The following is a 19,006-nucleotide window of genomic DNA, read 5'->3' as shown; positions in this document are numbered from 1 at the left end:
GGAAATAAAAAGATTATTAAAAAGTCAGTGATTTCCATAATTATTGCCTTGCACTCGAGCACAGGTGTAACAGCTGACCTTCCAGAGACAGCCGGCCCCTCTGCACTGTCCTCCCTGAGGGTAGCTGTGACAGGAGCAAACATGGCAGTAAAATCTTGAGAATTTACTGAGGTCCATGCGTGCTGCAGAGCTTTCCCCCCATCTTAACCAGAAGGGCTGGCTTTGCCCTCCCCTGCGGGAGGGGGGGACTGTTGGGACATCCGTGCCTAGCTCTGCGGAGGCTGCTCTTGCCTCCGCCTGTATCTGAAGCTGACTCTGAATCCTATTTCCTACCAGCAGAGTGCCATGCTGCTGAGATGGACAAGGTGCCTAGGCTGCAGCAGGGGAGTCCTTCTCCGTCTGTACCCGTAGCAGCGGTGGGCCCTTTTAGGTGTGACGTGAACTAACTATAATTCCTGCTGGTCTGTAGTCATTAGAAATAGCTTTTCTGTCAGTTCTCAGACAGATTACTGTATTAGAATTAATATGTGTTTGAGTCAAACAGCAATAAAGTGAGGATAAATTCTAGTGCTCATTTTGATCATAATTTTCTCTCTTTCTCATGCAGGTATATAATTGTTTTGGAGGAAACTTGTCTTTTCAGTTTGTAAATTCTTCCTGATAGGAGCTGTGTTTTTGTGTGTGTTTGCTAATCACCAAGCTGCTGTGCAGTGGGGGAACAAGACTGGCAGAAGCATAAAAGCTTTCGTTATTTCTGACCTGCTTCTGCATCAGGAGTTGGCTTTCGGCGCCTCTCGTAGCTTCAGCTACGCCAGTGCGGGCCCTTCCCTGGCGCTGCTCCCGTCGAGCTCAGCCTCAGTGGGGGAATGAGGATGGACAAGGGGAATTGGCAGCCTGTCAGTCCCTGCCTCCGCCACGAGGAGCAGAGACGGAAAAGCTTTTCAGTGACCTTTCCGTTTGTCTCCTTGTGTGTGACGCAGCCTTTAGCCATGGTCACCTGCGATGGCTGTCCCTGCTCCTTGCGTGGTTCAGCCCAGCCAGTCACTGTCACACCCCTTCACTCTGTGTCCCAGCCTCTTTGCCTTCAGTTCACTTTGCTTTTCCATCTGCTCAGCAGACTCATTTCGTCTTCCTCCTCTCCTGTTCCTGCCTTTAGTTTTTATTCTCTAATTTAATTCTGCATTTAATGCAGCCACCTCCCTTGCTGCCCTTACCTTCCCTAGGGGTCCCTGCAAGCACAAGAGGCTTCTGTCTCTCGAGTGCTGACTTTCTGCTCACACCTGTGGTTGGCATTGCTCAGTGTAGCCCAGGGCTACAATGGAAAGGAAGGTGCTGCTTAACGTGGACAATTTCTCCAGAAGAAATTAGCAGCAAAAATAAATCTCTGCTTAGTATGCACAACTTTGTTATTTTAAGAGGGCTTCTAGCATAACCAAGTTAAAGCGAGTTTACACATCAATAATAGATGTCAAGTCCTTGGCACACAGGCCACCATCTCCTGCCAATCTTTAAGTCCTTGCCAGCAAAGCATGCCACCTTTTCACAGAGAAGGGGATCAAAGATGTTTTATTTAGCAAAATACTATCTTTTTTATCGGGCCTTGCTCCTGGAAGGACCCTAAGCTACTGTTGAACAAGGAGGTAGGACCACATGACCTCCTGAGGTCTCTTCCCACCTAAATTATTTTATGATTCTATATCATTTTGCCTGAAACTGGAAAACAGAAAAAGTTATCCAGAGGCAGACACACAAACTTAAAAAATTCAGGGAAAACGAGTTAAATTTTGAATCCTGCTCATGTGAAAACAGTGCCTTCCAAAAGAAAGCTATAGTACTAATAGGCAGGTTTCCCAGACCCATCAGTACTTGCAGGCCTTATGCATGAGCGTATAGAGATCCCCTTTTAAACTCTAATCAGCATTGATAGTACCCACGACAGTCTAGATTCTCAAACATCTTCATTTCAGCTTCGCTTCAGTATTAAGTTACAAGCACAAAGCTGCTCATATTGTTCCTGTGGAGAAGGTTACCCCGTACGCTTCCCGCAGTCGTCCTCTGTGACAGCCCCCTCCCCGCCATGCCTGCGCCTGACGCTGTGCCCCTGAATGTCGCTATTGTTCGGGAACGCCTGTGTTAGCACATTCTGTGACTTGGGGCCTTTTCTCACGGCCACAGCCAGGCAATCAGATTGCTCCATTGCCATGCTCTTTTTTCCTGCAGCAACAATGACTCACATGATTTTGTTTTGAAATGTTCGTGGGGTAGATCTTCTTGCTAAAGTCTGCAAAACATGTCATTTCTTTAGTTTGAGTCAAAAGAAATGAATTCCAGATTTTTTTTCCTGTCAATGCCCTAGGGTGATCAAAGGAGGCACAATCAGCAGTAGTTTTGCACATGTCGAAATGCCAGCATGTCTGACAATTTAATGTTAGCTGGCAAAATGGAAATGTCCTGCACCGTTGTGTCAAAGATGGAAACCTGAACTCCCCCTTCTTCCTCCCCGGCCTATTTGGTGGTAGCTAGGTTAAAGGAAAATGCATCCTTACAACCCAGCAGTCCCTGGAGCGAAGCAGAAGCGCTTGATGCTGTGGGGCGCTGGGTGCAGCGCAGGAGGAGGCGCCTGGAGCCGGGGTGGGGGCTGCAGCTGAGCACTCGTACTGTGCAGTGCGGAGCGGGTGTCCTCGCGCTGACTGCACCCCCGTGCTTGCAGGTAACGGCCTCCCTAGTCACCCAGCTTTTCAAACAGTCCAGGGGTCTTCAGGTGCTTTCTTTAGAAGCTGACCTCTGGCAGAAAGCCTGCAAGAGCTGATGATGGCTAGGCAGCTGGAAGATGAAGATTGTCATTTAGGATACTGATATATTTTCATGTATATCTTATCCCTGATGCTATTACGTGGTCTTATCCACCTGAATAAAACTGCTGCTCTTACTTAGTTATATCAACCTGGAGCTGTCTTAGAGAGAAACCTTTATTTTTCTCAGAGTGCAGGTGCGTACTGTGTCCAGCGCGGTGGAGTTGTGCTCCAAGCGCCAGCCTGTGTAGTAACAGCATAACTGCCTGCACTCCATCTCCCATCCAAAGGGCAGCAGTCTGCTTCAATTATTACTTTCATTTTCTCCTCTTTACCCCATGTCTTTCAGAGTGCTTCAACAGCCTCTACTTAAAGGAGTAGTATCTCTTTCAGCGTGGCAAAGTCTATCTTTGTTGATCTAAAGTCAAATTATGGCAGGTTAGCCAGCTACTGTGCATAGGCCGAGCTATAGGAGCTGTGTGTGTGCTGCAGTCTGTGGCAGGTGAGTGGTAACTTCAATTAGATTATCTTTCTTCCATTAAGGGATTTAGTTAAGTCTCATTAACTCGCTTTTGACGTGAGCCTAGACCATTTTCACAAGGCATCACCACAATTTAGCTGAGTCATGGTCAGTTCTTAAATTCCTGTACCCTTGGTTGTTAGTCTGAGCTTTGGGTCTCGGCAGCCAAGTACATGACCGAGGAAAGTCTGTGTGTGCTATCGTGAGAAAAGAATTTGGAAGAAAAAAATACCCCAGAGGAAGAAAAATCAGCTTTGAGTGGGAAAGAAGTATTGTCATCTTTTGTCCGTCACACAATAAAAGTTATTTTTGTCAGGAGAAGTTTTGATGATAACATAGACTTTCCATATTTGAAAAGATTTATCAAGTCATGTAATTGCTGATGTGCAGGAAAAATGTCTCTAATTTCCTGTCATTCTCAATAGACTTAGAGAGAAAATGTTAAAAAATCTGTGATTAAAAATGCATAAATAAGACTATCTAATGTTGTATTAGTACCTTCATGGGGAGAATGTCAAATACTGAAGGCATTTTAGCCTCGTAAATAAAAGGCGTAGCAAGAACCAAAACCGGGGCAAATCCCATATAAGAGTAAGCGCACATTTAACTTTTAACAGGATGATGATAACCATGGAGAAGAGGCAGAAGTGGAAGTGGTGGATTCTCTGTCTTTTGAAATCAATTTTAAACTCTTTTTTCTCTAGAAATTATTCACTGATTTTGCTTTAGCTGAGTGCAAATGACTGAGTTGAGCAGAGGAGTGCCGGGATGAATTCTGTGGCCTGTGCTACACGGTAGTCTGACCGTGCGATAGCCGTACCCCTCTGTATATACGAAAACTCCCTTATCCCGCAAAACTTACAAAGGAGTCACCTTTACACAGTCAGTTACGGTTAGCAGACTTATTCAACGTGTGCAGTTAAACGTGTGTGCAGGACAACGTGTACCTGGTAGACGAGACGGACACGCTGGGTTTAAACGGAAGGCGGCCTCTTCCCTTGAGCAGCGCAGCAGCCATGAGGTACCCGAGGCCGGCAGAGGACGGCGGGCGCCCCCGGAGCGGGGCGGGAGCTCGGCGTTAGCTGCCCTGCCGCCGGGGCAGCAGCGTTGCCCGTGCGTCGGAGGGAGCGAGCCGTACGCCAGCGTCGGCAGGTCGCGCTGGGACCGGGGGCACGGCTGGCTCCCTGCCGTCTCGGGGCAGCTGGCCCCTAGCATCGTGCGGCACCTCCCCCGGCAGATGGCTCCTGCGGCTCGTCCTCTCTGAAATATGTGATGTTTTCTGCTCCTTGTCGGTACGTGACTCATGCCACAGTTTCATTCCTCGTGCCCATGTATACAATTACCTGTAAATAGGTAATATAAGAAGCGTTTTCCAGTGAAATGACAACTAGAACATTCTGCGATGTTCCTGTAAAAATGCATAAACCGAATGAAAAAACCCTTCCCCCTGCGTTATCAGAACTGCCTCGGACTATTACAAGTGACAATACTGTAAAAATCTAGTCGGCGTGAGTATTCCGTTGGCTGACTCTCCGTGCTTCACCCACCGTAAAAGAAACTGTCCGATTTTCCTTTGCATTTCCCAGGAACAAGAGCAGTGGGACAGTGTGTGGGATGCAAATCTCGAAAGGAGAAGTGGTCGGGCTTTCTCTGTTAATTTACCAAACACATTTCTCGTGAGTAATATCCTTTTAAAAGGATTTGAACAATATTTTAGAGATTTAAGCTAGAGGTCCCCTCACAACCATCAACCATCTGAATTTGACCTTACATACTGTAAAGACCTCACGTAGGAGTCAAAGAAATGTATCCTTTAATTATGATTCTTTCTGGCTACTGTAGAGGCAGAGGCACTTTTGTACAAGTAAGAGAGTGTCGTTCAGGTGTCAGGTGAGGGTGCGTGACTGCCACTGACTTCTCCGCGAGCAGCGAGTGTGAAGGAAGGCGCCGAGGGGTTCTGGGGCTGGAAGGAAACTTTGGGGACGTTGAAGTTAAAAGCGAGTGTTTCATGGCTGGGCAGCCTGGGACTTCTCCCAGGCTGTCCCAGATTTGCCGAAGCTGAATTTTGAAAAACTCGTGTGCAGAGCCTTAAAGTGGACAGACCGAGCTGCTCTCAAGGGCAAGAGCGTGACCTGCACGAGACGAGGCTGGCAGAGCAGGGGCGCCTGCAGGACGACCCCCCCATGACCGCTAGCTGCACGCAGCTGCCGCCCTCTCCCAGCTGGCTCCGGAGAGAAACCAGTGTCCTGGGCAGGAGCCCGAAGCCTCCCCTAGCGTGGGAATAGCGCACACGAGAGGATGTAGGGGCTGATTTACGTCACAGTGCTGCATGTAGAAGAACAAGTTACAAAAGGGCATTCTATAGAAAGGAAAAAAATATTAACTAAATATTCGAATGTTTGTCTTCCTGCTTTTAGCATAACGTGATTCTTTTTTTAGTCACTTTTCTATGATGACTGAATTTGTAAGAGTTGAAAATACTGCAGAGTCATTACAGTGAGCTTGAGAATTGTGCTGAGAGGCTCTGTCATGCTGCTCTGCAGTTCTTCAGAAACACGACATTATGCTTGCTGTTGCATATGCTGTAGAGACCAAAATAGGAGTCAATGCCAGCACCATCACATGCTGTAAAAAAATTAGAAAAACACATCCTTTTATAAGAAACTTGTGTCACGCTGCATATATTACAAAAACATTCTGTGACTGATAGATATTAAGTAAGTGTCAAGTAAAAACTCTCCAAATTATTTACAGTAAAAGACAAACATGCACCCTTCCCCCACCTTTTTTCTCTTGTTCCTCTAATTCTTGGCTTGACCATTCAGTAAACTCCAAAGGGTAATCATTAAAGCAAACAGGCAGGTGAGACGTTTCTCCTGTTCTTGGAATAGCCCACAACTAAAAAGCCTTGTGAGAGTTACTCCAGTGGAGGTCTGATGCCACCTAAAGTTCCTGAGAAGTCTTGCAGTAAGAGAGCTCAGCAATTCCCCCCCCCCCCCCAATATTCTGAAGCGGTAATAGCTCTGAAGTTACTAGTTATTTATAGTTCTTTGTGGCTACGTTAAGCACAGCAGAAGTTTGCACTGTGAGAAAATCAGCTCATGTTCAGCTGGGTAAAATTCCAGAATTCTGTCAGCTTCGGCTTGCAGAAAGCAGACATTTTAACTCAGGCCAAAATCAACGCTTTGAAAAGAAGAGCCTATCTTTCTTCCCCTGCTGCTAAAACCAGCTTGATAAGGATGTTCCTTCATTTCTAACTTTTGGAAACCACCTGACTGTCAAAGTTTCAGTGGGTGGAAAGACAATGAAATTGAGACATTTTCCACACACAATACAAAGCTTTGCTATTTAGGGAATACTGATATGTTTATTTCAGAGCACTTTAATGAGCAGGGTTAATACTATTGTACCTAGTGTTGGTCAATAAACCTCCTCAAAATGTATTGCAATAAAAATACACTGTTTTCACAAAAATATACATACGTTGAAAAGTGTGTTGCTTTTACTAGATTTCCTTTGGCACAAGTTTTGAAAAAAAAGTGGTAGAATTTTTCTGTAGGATATTTTGTTTCAATTTTGATTTTTTTCATTTTCTCTTATTTGTGCACTAGCGCTTGACATAAGAACGTCAGTATTATTCATTGTTACTATTGGCATGGTCGTAACAGCTAAGAACTGAAGCTGTTTTTTTATTTTACTCATCATTAAAAGTGGCTGCTATTTAGGGCTGTTGGGAACATTAAGCCTTATTTTGTAGATCAGAGTGTTTCCTGACTGCTGTAATGAAACCAATTAACTGTACTCTTTTAGTTTCAGTTTCAAGTCACCTAAAAGACAGAGGAGGGGTCACCATGCAGCACAGTACAGACAGGGGTATGCCCTGGAACAGGACCCAGCACGTCCTAAGCCAGAACTGGCACGTTGAAAGGCATCCTGGGAAACGGGGGCAGCCCCATGGGGCAGTTTAGCATTTTAGTACGATACATTTATCAGCAGATGGTAGGTGTTTTGGATTAAGACGCAGCTATGTTCTTAACGTGGCTGTTCCTCTCTCTTCAGCACCCTCTCCAGCTGTTCGCACGCCGTGGTGGCTCTGCTGTACCCCTTCTCCTGGCAGCACACCTTCATTCCTGTCCTGCCCTCGTCCATGATAGACATTGTGTGCTGCCCTACCCCCTTCCTGGTGGGACTGCTCTCCAGCTCTCTGCCCAAGCTGAAGGAGCTGCCTGTAGAGGAGGTAGGAGCTGGCACCAGAGTTGCTTGCCTGGAGTAAAGCTGGTCTCACCCTGCAGAGGGTCTGGCATTCTCACATAGTCCTCATATGTTTAACTTTTAATTTGCCTCTTTGCTTCTTCTCTGCCTAATTCTCATATACAACTACCACTTGGTAACATTGCAAAAGAGTGGACAGATATTAAGGGGTTTCTTTATCTCTCTATTCCAACTTCTTTCATATGTCTGGCACCTTGACAGAGAGAAGTGAACGTTAACCTTGTTGACAAGTAAGGACAGCATAAATATTCTGATTTGTTCTGATTTTCTCGAACCCAGAACAACGTAGTGAAGTGACAGCAGGAAGACATGAAACGCAAACTGCTACGACACCTGTTAATGCCAACGGAAGTTGTACCTGCAGCCTTAGGCAGGAGAGAAAATAAAGCCTTTAAGGCCTATTTTTGACTTTTAAGGTCTTGCTAACAGTATATTGGAAATTAAATGAGACTCATATGTCTTCAGTTCTTCTGGAAAAATACCACCAAAATCCTCACAGGCACGCTCTCCTTATTCCTTCTGTTTTCCTGTCATTTTTCCCCTTAAATTTTCTTTTCTTGTGCTCACTTTCAAGGCTCTCTGCACCTTTAGCCCTTGTAAATCTCTGCTGTTCTCCTCCCACTCTCCTAACATTGTCTTCCTACATCTTCCCAGCTTCTTCTCTCAGCTTTGCTGCTTCATTATCATTAACATTTCACACTTTAACCCTTCAGAAGTCCTTAAAGTCTTTTTGCTCCTCTGAAATACTTTTCTTTTGGACACTAGCAAAAATTATTAGTGACAACTTGCTTAGGCAAAAAAAATGGCCTGCCTAGCCTTTTAAGGTTTTATGCATAATAGTCTTTATATGAAGTCCATTGTACCTGAATTATATTAAATTAGACTGTAAGCTCTGAAGAAGGAACTTCATTTTCCTGTTTTAAAACGCACGCAACCTTTTTTTTTTTACAGTAGGTATTTGATTCATGTTGAGACTTGGGACCATTCAGATAGTCCTTTTCTTTGTAAAGGCGCACACAACGAACGTTGCCTGACTCTTAAGATATATTTCACTTTACTGTTCTCTTTTCTTTAGGCTTTGATGGTTAACCTGGGATCTGATCGATTCATCAGACAGGTAGAGTACAGCTTGAAATGTTGCCACCCAGTTTAGCAAGCTGTTCAGTGCTGTAGTATTATTAAGTTTCTTTAATCAGAGGCATTTGGCAGGAACTGTGCAGTGGATGAGAGATTAAGAAAAGATGTACTCATGTTTTCTGTTTCACCTGCAAATAAGTACTGCTCCTCAGGTGTGCCAAAAGGACTGAGGTTGTTACTGTCAGAAGAAATGAAAAACTGTATTCACAGTGCAAAGACGACATCCAAACATAACATCATGTTAGCAGGAAAACTAGCATTACTGGAGGTGAAAAAGACAGAAATTGCAAAAAGGAAAAGCCTCCAGAGTGAAAGAGGAAAGGTGAAGAATAGTTTAGTATGGTAGGAGAAGTAGGAGCCCTGTGAACGGGGAGAGAAAGGATCACCATCTCCTGAAAGTAACGTGGCACTAGATGACTTCAGAAGTGTTCTGTCTGCAGGTTAGGCAAGGAGTTAATTTTTTTTCTAGGATTCCTTGGAAGATATGACTGGTGAATAGCAGTTGCACCTTTAGCATTCTTGTGTTTGCTCGCTTTTCCTGAACAAGCTTTAAATAAGATGAAGAGAGCAGGAGAGGAAAAACAGAAAACAAGATATACCAGAATATAAGTAAAAGAAACTACTAAGAACTAAAGAAGTTGCCCCACACCAACTGGAACAGCTGTGTATACATGTAGCTAGGCTTTGCATGACGTATATTTAGTAAAAACAACTATTTGGACTCTACTGTGCCTGTCAGGTTATTCTGCATTACACTTGTCACGTAAAGAGCTGATTCCAGGCTTATATATATTTAACTTGCTCTATGGGATCATCTTTCCTGTCTTTAATGTCATTAAAAAGTGACATGAACTTTTATTTGGAAATATATGATAGATGCACGTAGGTTTTCATTATTTCGTTTATGTAGGCATGACAATAGCAGATGCAAAATGCTTTGCTTCAGAATCCGAAACCTTGAAAAAGTATTTGCTGTAGTTATGGCACGGATGACTGATCTAAAGAATTTTTTTTTCTGTCAGATGGATGATGAAGACACACTATTACCTAGAAAACTGCAGGCGGCTCTGGAGCAGGCTTTGGAGAGAAAGAATGAACTGATAAATCAGGACTCAGATAGTGATTCGGATGATGGTAAGTTCATTTGGAAACAGGATTTGTATAAATAGGCATGTAGTAGTATTGTGACTTTCCATCCTGGAGAAAGACGGGCCTTCAGTACTCAAATACCTTTTGCAACTTCAAAGTTGATCTTGGAACACAGGGAGTGGGGCTGATGGCATCAACAAACAGTACTACATTATCAGCAACCTATTCACATTTCTTTGTAAATGACATGCTCCCATGCTCCCATGAGGACTTCCAAACCTTTACTCAGACAGAGGTTTGTAGTCAACTTGGTCTTAGTTCAATCCAGATAAGTATAGGTGCTTAGGGGTGTGTCAGAGTTCAGAGAGAAGCAGAGACCTGCAGAAAAGCACTTCGTGTACTAGAATGGCTGAATTGCCTCTGCAGGTTCATATTTCTCTACAGCAGTTATAAAAAAAAAAAGCCTAAGGTGAATTTGAATGCCTGTGGTTAAGAGGTATGAAAAGGGCCTCTATTCCGTTTTTGAAATTTAGTTCTACTCATCTTTGCTATACATATGTAAAACTATTTGAACATCTCAAAAGTGATAAAAAAGGAAATTCTACAACATAGCCTTTTTGATCAGTTCTTGGTAAAGGTTTATTATCCCCAGAGCAAACATTTTAACTGTCGGAGCTGTTGGAAGTTTCTCAAGAAAACACTGATTTAAACTTAAAAGCAGAAGTACAATTTTGATGAGGCACTGGCAGCCTTTAATTTCCTGAGCTATCTCCTGAGAATCTGTAGTTCCTGTTGATTCTTGGTTATGAAGCACCAATTATGTAGGTTGGCACTCTTGATTGTAAGGCTGTTATGGTTTTCCCTATCTGACTAATATCTAAGGCTTCAAGGAATTAGTACAACTGCTTTGGGTTATTAGCATAGCATCAGTAAACTGCTAGATGACCATATCTGGCCCAGGGTTTATGACAATGCCGAGAGCTTTTGTAGCAGCTGATTTTGGTGTCTTATTGCTGCCTTATTTTGCAGAATGTAACACCCTGAATGGATTAGTGTCTGAGGTTTTTATCCGATTCTTTGTGGAGACAGTTGGCCATTATTCCCTGTTCCTAACCCAGAATGAAAAAGGAGAGCGTGCCTTCCAAAGGGAGGCTTTCCGCAAATCTGTGGCCTCCAAGAGTATCCGCCGCTTCTTGGAAGTTTTCATGGAATCCCAAATGTTTGCTGGTTTCATCCAGGACCGAGAGCTGAGAAAATGCAGGGCAAAAGGTAAGGGTGGTTGTCCTTGCTGCAGTGCAGACTGTTGTATTTCACAGATACCCAGCAGCTAGCCTCTTTATTTATTGGCAGAGCTACGTGTAAGTTCTGCATCGGTAACGCGTCTCCAGAAACACTTTATGCTCTTCTTGTGGGCCTTGATCACAGCAGCAGTAATGATAAGAGAAAGGTTTCAGCCAGAAGAATCTTTGCATCCGAGGGGAAATTGTTTGTGCCACAACAGGCAATGAGCCTGTGAAAGGTGCAGACCGTGGCGGATGCGAAACTGCCCTAGGGGCTGCCTGCCAGTGCTGTTCAAAAGGAAAACGGAAAAGCCTTATTAAAATAAAGCTCCATTAATCAAAAGGTTAATTTACATTCATTCAAAAGAGTTTCTTAAGCAGTCTCAGGCTGCAGAAGGTTTTTCTCCTGCCGCTGGAGCCTGCCTCAAGGTGAGGCACAGGCCGATGCCCAGTGCCCGCTGCCTGCCGCCCGCTGCTCGCTGCCCGCTCCCACACCGCGGGAGTTTCGTGGGCCGCAGGGCGCCAGGCAGGACGTGCAGCCCTGCTTGCGGCAGGGCCGGGAGGTGCGGCCTTCCTTCCCCGCGCCGCCCAGGTGGCTGGCGGGAAATAACCGACTGAAGTGGCGGCAGGCAAGAGGTGGAGGCGAGAGCAGTTCAGCTAGCTGGTGGTGCGTGGAGCTGGCGGCTGGCGTGCCGCCCCAGGGCTGCGGGAAGCGGCGAGCCGCAGCACCTGCCCGGCCCGGCCCAGCCTGGCCCCGGCTGCTGCCTGGCCCACGGTGAGCAAACAGAAATCCTTTATCCTTGGCGTGACATCTGCAGTTCCTGGTGCCAGCCTCAATGCCCTGTTAAACTAATGGGCAGTGACCGTGCAGTGAAATTTTTGAGTACTAGAGGCAACGACAAGCGATTGTAAAAGTAAAAAGTTGGGAATGCGTAAAGGAAAAGGGGAAATTGATTCAGCTTGACAAAACCTTTTTCAGCTCAATTTTTTCACCCTCTTCCACAGGTCTCTTTGAACAGAGGGTTGAACAGTATTTGGAAGAACTTCCGGACACTGAACAAAGTGGAGTAAACAAGTTTCTGCGAGGTCTTGGTGAGGAAAATCTTTGCAAGTATCTCTGAAATGCATTTATTTTTCTAATTTAAAAAAGCCTTGCCTGAGATGAAGTCAAATATATCAACCAGTGGTTTCAATATGTGATAAGAAATATCAAGAGTAAAACAACGAAAATGTACTTAAAGCTGACAAAAGTGCGTTTAATTATGACCCTTCTTAATGCTTTCATCTCCATTTGGAAAAAAAAAATCTCTCAAAACACAATCTAGTTAAAAAAAACGTGAAACCCTTGGCCATTCGAGATTCTGTGAATTGGGTATCTCTACTTGTATTAAATAGAAGATTAACTCTGTAACAACTACATTACAAACGAGACATATTTGCTAAGTAAGTTCTGACTGCGTGTGGCTTTTCACTCTATGTTAGTGACTCGTGCTGTTTTTTTTAGGAAACAAAATGAAGTTCCTTCACAAGAAGAATTAACTCCTTTCTGCTGAAATGCCAACCCAAAGACTATTTATGACACTGTGCATGACACTGTGCATGACACACCTGCAACTTTTCAGATTTTGGTGTGGGAGGTGAATGAAATAAGCTGACCACAGCTTTAAGTGACTACAGATGCTGTTAGACAGTGTGCCAGATGATGGCTCTTTTATGTATTTGGATAGAATTTGTAAATAATGTGCTGTAAGCTTTTGTAACTGATTTTGTAATGAGCAAGGAAAACTGTGGTAAATATTTGTATATTCCTGAGAATAACAGGTGCTTTTTTCTTTAGTATGAATTATGCTTGGTGCAAAATTGAATAGCTGATTTTGTGCAGCTGACTGTCTCAGCAGAACCACTGACTTCAAGGGATGTTTGTGAGAACTACACTGATGCCTGAATACTGCCGTAATGAATGAACTCTGGGGTACATGGGAGAGGTTGTGTGCGGGGGGGCTGGTTTCATGTTGCAGAGTTGTTTTTTTTTTTTCCTAATTTCCTTCTAATTCATTTTAAAAGAAAGAAATAACAAAGTAACTTTATAATAAGGTACTTGGTTCACTATACAAAACTTCCACTTGGTTTGAACTATGGTCAGTAAACTACTTGTAACACATTCTGCGTTAGGACTGCTAAACATGAGGAAATCTCAGTTCTTTGACATGCAAGCTGCAATGACTAGGTACAGTACATCCTTTCCGTATGTATGTATGTATGGTTTCTAATAAACTGTGTAAATATATCTGTTTGTTTATATTCATTAGAAACCTTTGCAGATTTCTGCTGTTGAGTAGGTACAAAGTCAGAGTAAATTTTCTGTTATTTTAATGATTTTGTAATTAAAATGCAAAACGGTTATGAACCTGTCTTTTAGTAGGTTTGCTGTTTCACACCATGTGTGGGGGGTTCCTACTTAATGTTATTCACTGGGGCTGAGATGACATTTTATAACACTGCTCTTTTAATTTAAAGCTAACAAAATCATCTTTTTTATAGACTTTTTTCTTTACATAGAACAGCAGAGAATTATTTGTGTCATTGTTAATATCATAGACACTATTCCTGAACAGTGATATTTTCAGGTTGATTTTGAGCTATCTTGTTTAAATGATTTGAGTAGAACAACGGGAGCTGGTAGCAGAGCCTTTGCCTGACTTTCTGATGAGCTGATGACTTGTCTTTTATGATAGTTTCTTTCTGTCTAGGTGCTGCTTTCATCTCAGTGAAGACCATTCAGCAGGACAGAAATGGTTAGTCTGCTCATTCTGCAGGGCAGTGAGTATTACCTAAGTACCACATTTATCTTTAATCTGGTAGCATAACATACTGTGATTCTGCTGCCATGCTGTTTTTATTCTATAAGCTTTTCCTTAGTTTGAAGTAAAGAACATAAAATATTTGAAAATATTTGCGAGTCTGACAGGTAATGAAAATTCTGTCCCTTAAAAAAAAAAAAGGGAACACTGGATTTTTTTCCATTTTCAGCATGGTTTCTTTCCTTGATCGGACTGGCTTTGAGGCGTGCGCAATTCCTAACCTGGCAGTGGTTCTGGTTTGCTATCAGCCTCATAGAACAATATCGAGGGTTTATTTGCTAAAAAGGTGAAGTCGTTTCCTTTTTCTTTTTCTTCCCTCACACCCTTGTATATACAAAAGCTTGTTACCCATAGATGGCAAGAAGTATCCGTAAAATGTAAAATACCAAGTGCCTTTGATTCACTGGAAATGTAAATGACAAACGTTAATTTCTACTAGTATTACTCTGTAATATGCTGTAAACTACAGAATGACTTCTAGATTTAGTTCTTCACACCAGAAAGAATAACCTTCACTTTCATAGGTGGAAGATGGCTATTTTATGAACAACAGCTGCTGGTAAATACATGGGGAAAACAACAGATAAAACATCACTGTTGGCTGAAGGAAATGCTGCCAAGGGAACAGTTGTTATAAACAGAAGAAAGAGAGGGCTACAGAGCGCTGATGTACAAGACTGGTGTTGTAAAACACGTCTCCATACTGCACTTTAGAAATCTAAGTAGAACGCTTTCAAATATTAAATAACCCATCACCATGTCGTTCCAGTTTTTGCAACGTGAACGAGAGAAGAGTATCAGACAAGATGACGTCATGCGTTTCAAAAGCTTGTAGGTGCCTTCTTGATTCGCAAACATAGTGTGGCTATATGAGACAATCCTCATGTTACCCAGAGATGTGTTTCAAAGCATCAACTGAACCAAAAATACGGAGTATATTATTCCACCCTGTATAGCAGTTGTGAAGACGCTGTTTTCAGTTGTGAGTACACTGTTTAACTAAGAATGAAATCCTGAAGAAAGCATGTCCAGTAGTGAGACCTGTGTTTTTGAACTGGAAGAGATGTGTATAAAATCTTTCATTGTAAAATATATTAAAAAACAAGTATGAAAAACAATAAAACTCTGCAGGAATTGTTACTGTAGGGTGACAAGTAGTTGTGTTTAAGTGCATTGTACCGAGTTCCCCATTATCACTGCAGAAAAATGTGACCGAACTAGCAGATTTTCCCCAAACTTGTTAAAAGATTCGACTAGGTCTTGAAGCGAGTTACTTTTTGCTGCAAAGCGTAGAGAGAAGAGAGGGAAGCCGTGTCCCTGACCCGCCCGACCCCGGCCACCAACGGTCGTGCCCCCGCCGGGGCAGGGCTAACGGCCCACTCCGAGGCACCGCCCTCCCCGCCGCGGCCGGGATTCTCGCGAGACCTAGCCGCGCCCCGCCTGGCCAAATCTCGCGAGAGCTCGCCGTGGCCCGCCCCCCGCGTGGCCTGCCTGGCTCTCGCGAGCCCCGCGCTCTTTCTCTTCCCTCGCGGCAGCCGACAACATGGTGGGTGCGCGCCGCCGCCGCCGCCGCCCGGCGGGCCTCCGCCGGCCTCCGCCGCCGGGCAGCGCGGAGGGGGCCAGGGGCCGGGCCGGGCCGAGCCCCGGCCTCGGGGCCGCGGGGCCTGGGCGGCATGGAGGCGGCGGCGCGGGGCGCTGCGGGGTGGGGTGCGGGGCGCTGCGGTGCGGTGCGGTGCGGGGCGGGCGGCTCGGTCGGTCGCCCGGCGCGTCGCGTCGCGTCGCTCACGGCGGCTCTCCCCTTGCCCTGCAGCCTTCCCGCCTGCGGAAGACGCGGAAGCTGAGGGGGCACGTCAGCCACGGCCACGGCCGCATCGGTAAGTGGGCGGGCTGCGGCGGCGGCCTGCGGCGCGCCCGGGCTCGGCCGCCTCGGCGCCGGTCTGCTCGCAGCCCTGCTGCCGCCGGCCAAGTGGGGACGTGCCGTGGCTCTGCCGTGGGGCCGGGCCGGGCGGGGGGAGCCTCTCCCCGGCTCGTAGCCGGGGGAGGGGAATGCAGGAGAAGGGGCGGGACCGCCGCCCGCCGTCAGAGTGATCGACTGAAGGTGACGTTTAACATATCTCTGTGTGCAAGTAGTACGTATAATACTTCTGGTGTAATGAATTTAATTTTTATTTTTAGGCAAACATAGGAAACACCCTGGAGGCCGTGGTAATGCTGGTGGTATGCATCATCACAGGATTAACTTCGATAAATAGTAAGCTAATGTTTTAAACATGTACCAAGAAAACCTATATTTTCAAACTAGTAGAAACAACTCGCTTCTATATGTAAACATCCAAACTTCCCTGCAATCCGACCTATTTTTTCCTCTCTAGCGTGAACTGTAATGTTAGAGCTGCACTCAACTTGCATCCCCATTTCCTCTAAAAGACCTTTTCACTTAACCTAGACATCTTTGAGAATTCAGTGTGACGTTCAGTAAACTTACAATGCCTGTGTGTTACAATCTGGTTCGTGCTGAAAAGGTGCACGTACAATGTCATGTAAATCCAAACTCCATCCTATTTAACTGTATGCCATAAAGGTCAGGAATCTTGTGTTTAGTTAATGCCGAGACTAGAGTCACATCTGGACGCTGCCTGTTGTCCTGGTGTGCTAGAGTACTCGGAAAGTAACAACTAATCTATATTCACTGGCTGTGACCGTTCCTGTTTCAGTCAGTCACCAGGTTAGTGACAGGAGGTCTGAAACTTCTCATGCAGCACGATCCTCCCTGGATTCAGTGAGTTGTGGTTGTCTAGGAAATACAAGATTGGACCGGACGCACCAGAAAATAACTACTTTCTTGAGAACAATGATTTTCCTTTGGTTTGGATAATAATGAGTGTTACACATAAATGTTATATATTAATATAAGAAGAGAATAATATGAAAGATAAAATTATTTTTCTATGATCACTTTGAGCAAGCAATACACTGGTTTCAGTGTTGATTTGCAGCGTTGTTTAGGATGAACTGAAAATTGACTTAATGAGGAATGTGCTTCTTTCACAGTCATCCTGGTTACTTTGGAAAAGTAGGTATGAGGCACTACCACTTGAAGAAAAATCAAAAGTTCTGTCCTACTGTCAATTTGGATAAACTATGGACGCTCGTTAGTGAGCAGACAAGGCTCAATTACGCCAAAAACCAGGCTGGACTAGCCCCAGTCATCGATGTTGTACGCTCAGTAAGTTTCTGCTTGCATCCAAATCTGCAATTTGTGGTCGCTTAACGGATAATTTAGCTTTGCGGATCTGAATAATAAAAGGGCAAACTGCAGATAAGCTACAGTGCTTGAATCTGTAAACTTCTCAAGGCAAATACATGTATCTTAGCCTGTCAGTAGTTACCCTAGTATTTTTGCTGTTACATTTTTTTTCCTGTAAGAACTTCTTATACTTGTGAGTGATGAATGACAAGGATTTCACTTATTATGGAAGGTGGTGAAAGACTAGTTGTTTAAATTGTTGCTCAATGTATGTTTAAAACATGGTGTAACTTCTCTGATTTATGTAAATTGATGTCTTTAATATCGAGACTAGAGTCACATCTTAGCATATTTGATTGTCTTGATGTGCTATAGTTCTCGGACATAAACATCTGATCACTATTCACTGGCTGAGATGTCTCATATCTCAGTCAGCCACCGAATCAGTAACACTTAACTAGTTTGCCTAGTGGATGTGTTCTGCATCTCAAATTAAGAGGCCTCTATTGACCTCTTCTTTTAACAAGCTGTGACTTTAGATGCTGTAGTATTAATGGGTCTTTTGCCATGACTGTGCTTATAATATAAAGGACAGGAGCAAAATGAGTGTGAGAACAGCTCTTGCTGTGGAAGCTTGGAAAAGCGGATAAAACACAGGTGCCTTGGCAGCAGTGCGGCACCCTCACTCCCTTCAGTTGTACGTGTAAGATGCACAGAGTCTCCTCTGCTCTCTTCAGAAGTACTGAATGTCTGGGTTTGCGGACCAGAACCAATTGGGTAGTAGCTGGTAATGGAAGCGTAGCTGACTGCCCTGTCCTTTGGAAAGGCGGGGAAAAAGCCAGCCTCTTGGTTATGAGCCTTTGCAGTTGTCTTCCATATATGGAGTACTGGAAGAATTCCAGATTCACATATTCAAAACTACTGGGAAAAAAAAAGTTCAATTTACTTTATAGTTTCTGCTTTTTCTTTGAACAACTGCAACTCCCCTATGTCATGCACAATATTATTCTTTCACTTGTGTTCATTTTTTTATTGGAGATGTAGCCACTAAAGAAGGTCATGGTGTTTCTGATTTGGGTTTAACTGGTGCATGCTGGTGTTTCTGATTTGGGTTTAACTGGTGCATGCTGAAAGATAGGTCTGAATGTGGGAGCCTAAAGGACAAAAACTTACGGATTTTTTCTTTTAACCTTTCCAGGGATACTACAAAGTCCTGGGCAAGGGGAAGCTGCCCAAACAGCCTGTAATTGTGAAAGCAAAGTTCTTCAGTAGAAGAGCGGAGGAGAAAATCAAAGAAGTTGGTGGTGCCTGTGTGCTTGTGGCATAAAGGCCTTCATGTTTTATTCAACTTTTTTGAATAAAGACAATGTGTGAAATTTGTGGCTAACTTTGATTTATAGAAGTTTCTGAAGCTTTTTTCCTGGCTCTTCCAGATACTGCTCATACTGAAGTCTTGTCATACTTAAGTCGCTGCCTTGGCTTTTGGGGATGGGAAAACTAGAGTGAGGACAAAGGATGAAACAGTGCAAAGTAGGTAACAGTATAAAAAACTTGCTAGGTGAAATAGACTTAGTGCAGGCAATTATTTGTGATTGGTAGGTCCAGGCTTCCTTTTGGGATTGCACAATAATTTGTCTAGCTGTGTTTCCATGTAACGGTGGAGGTAGAGTGTAACAGGGAATTGGGGGAAATAAGTGGGGAATAGGTGGGAATTAAACAAGCCCAAGTTCCTACCTCATTTTATGATTGCCTAGTGCCTCTTTTGTCATTAGAAGCACCTGAAGCAGGTATCAAGATCCTTTTTTCTG

The 19,006-nt window shown here is 44.2% G+C and overlaps 2 protein-coding genes and 2 non-coding genes across 11 annotated transcripts in view; all 4 read left to right on the top strand.

The window, feature by feature from the left end:
• The window catches only part of DENND2B (DENN domain containing 2B), a 197,401-nt gene extending 182,327 nt beyond the window's left edge, over nt 1-15,074 (top strand). For 7 of the 8 annotated variants that reach the window (XM_068945009.1, XM_068945014.1, XM_068945013.1 and 4 more), the window contains 6 exons: nt 7,372-7,549; nt 8,660-8,701; nt 9,744-9,855; nt 10,840-11,079; nt 12,096-12,182; nt 12,595-13,377. In XM_068945009.1, the coding sequence (XP_068801110.1) occupies nt 7,372-7,549; nt 8,660-8,701; nt 9,744-9,855; nt 10,840-11,079; nt 12,096-12,182; nt 12,595-12,629 (694 nt within the window). In that variant the 3' untranslated portion in view covers nt 12,630-13,377. Of the gene's footprint in view, nt 1-7,371; nt 7,550-8,659; nt 8,702-9,743; nt 9,856-10,839; nt 11,080-12,095; nt 12,183-12,594; nt 13,378-13,840; nt 13,911-14,475 lie in introns of those variants that run through there. The other variant, XR_011141364.1, reaches the window with a different exon arrangement.
• A 274-nt stretch (nt 15,075-15,348) lies between these two features.
• Nucleotides 15,349-18,574, top strand: RPL27A (ribosomal protein L27a). Its single transcript, XM_068945016.1, has 5 exons — nt 15,349-15,497; nt 15,762-15,825; nt 16,127-16,202; nt 17,003-17,177; nt 18,397-18,574. Exons 1-5 carry the CDS (start codon nt 15,495-15,497, stop codon nt 18,523-18,525), a joined length of 447 nt encoding a protein of 148 aa, XP_068801117.1. The 5' UTR covers nt 15,349-15,494; the 3' UTR covers nt 18,526-18,574.
• LOC138067578 (small nucleolar RNA SNORA3/SNORA45 family) lies at nt 16,558-16,689 on the top strand. The gene has a single exon (XR_011141761.1). It is a non-coding gene; the product is annotated as a small nucleolar RNA SNORA3/SNORA45 family (small nucleolar RNA).
• Nucleotides 17,522-17,653, top strand: LOC138067579 (small nucleolar RNA SNORA3/SNORA45 family). Its single transcript, XR_011141762.1, has one exon. It is a non-coding gene; the product is annotated as a small nucleolar RNA SNORA3/SNORA45 family (small nucleolar RNA).
• Nucleotides 18,575-19,006: the final 432 nt, after the last annotated feature.

This window comes from Struthio camelus, chromosome 5 (genome assembly GCF_040807025.1).
Source record: "Struthio camelus isolate bStrCam1 chromosome 5, bStrCam1.hap1, whole genome shotgun sequence".
Classification (NCBI taxonomy): domain Eukaryota; kingdom Metazoa; phylum Chordata; class Aves; order Struthioniformes; family Struthionidae; genus Struthio; species Struthio camelus.
This window is presented reverse-complemented; position numbering and strand designations above follow the sequence as displayed.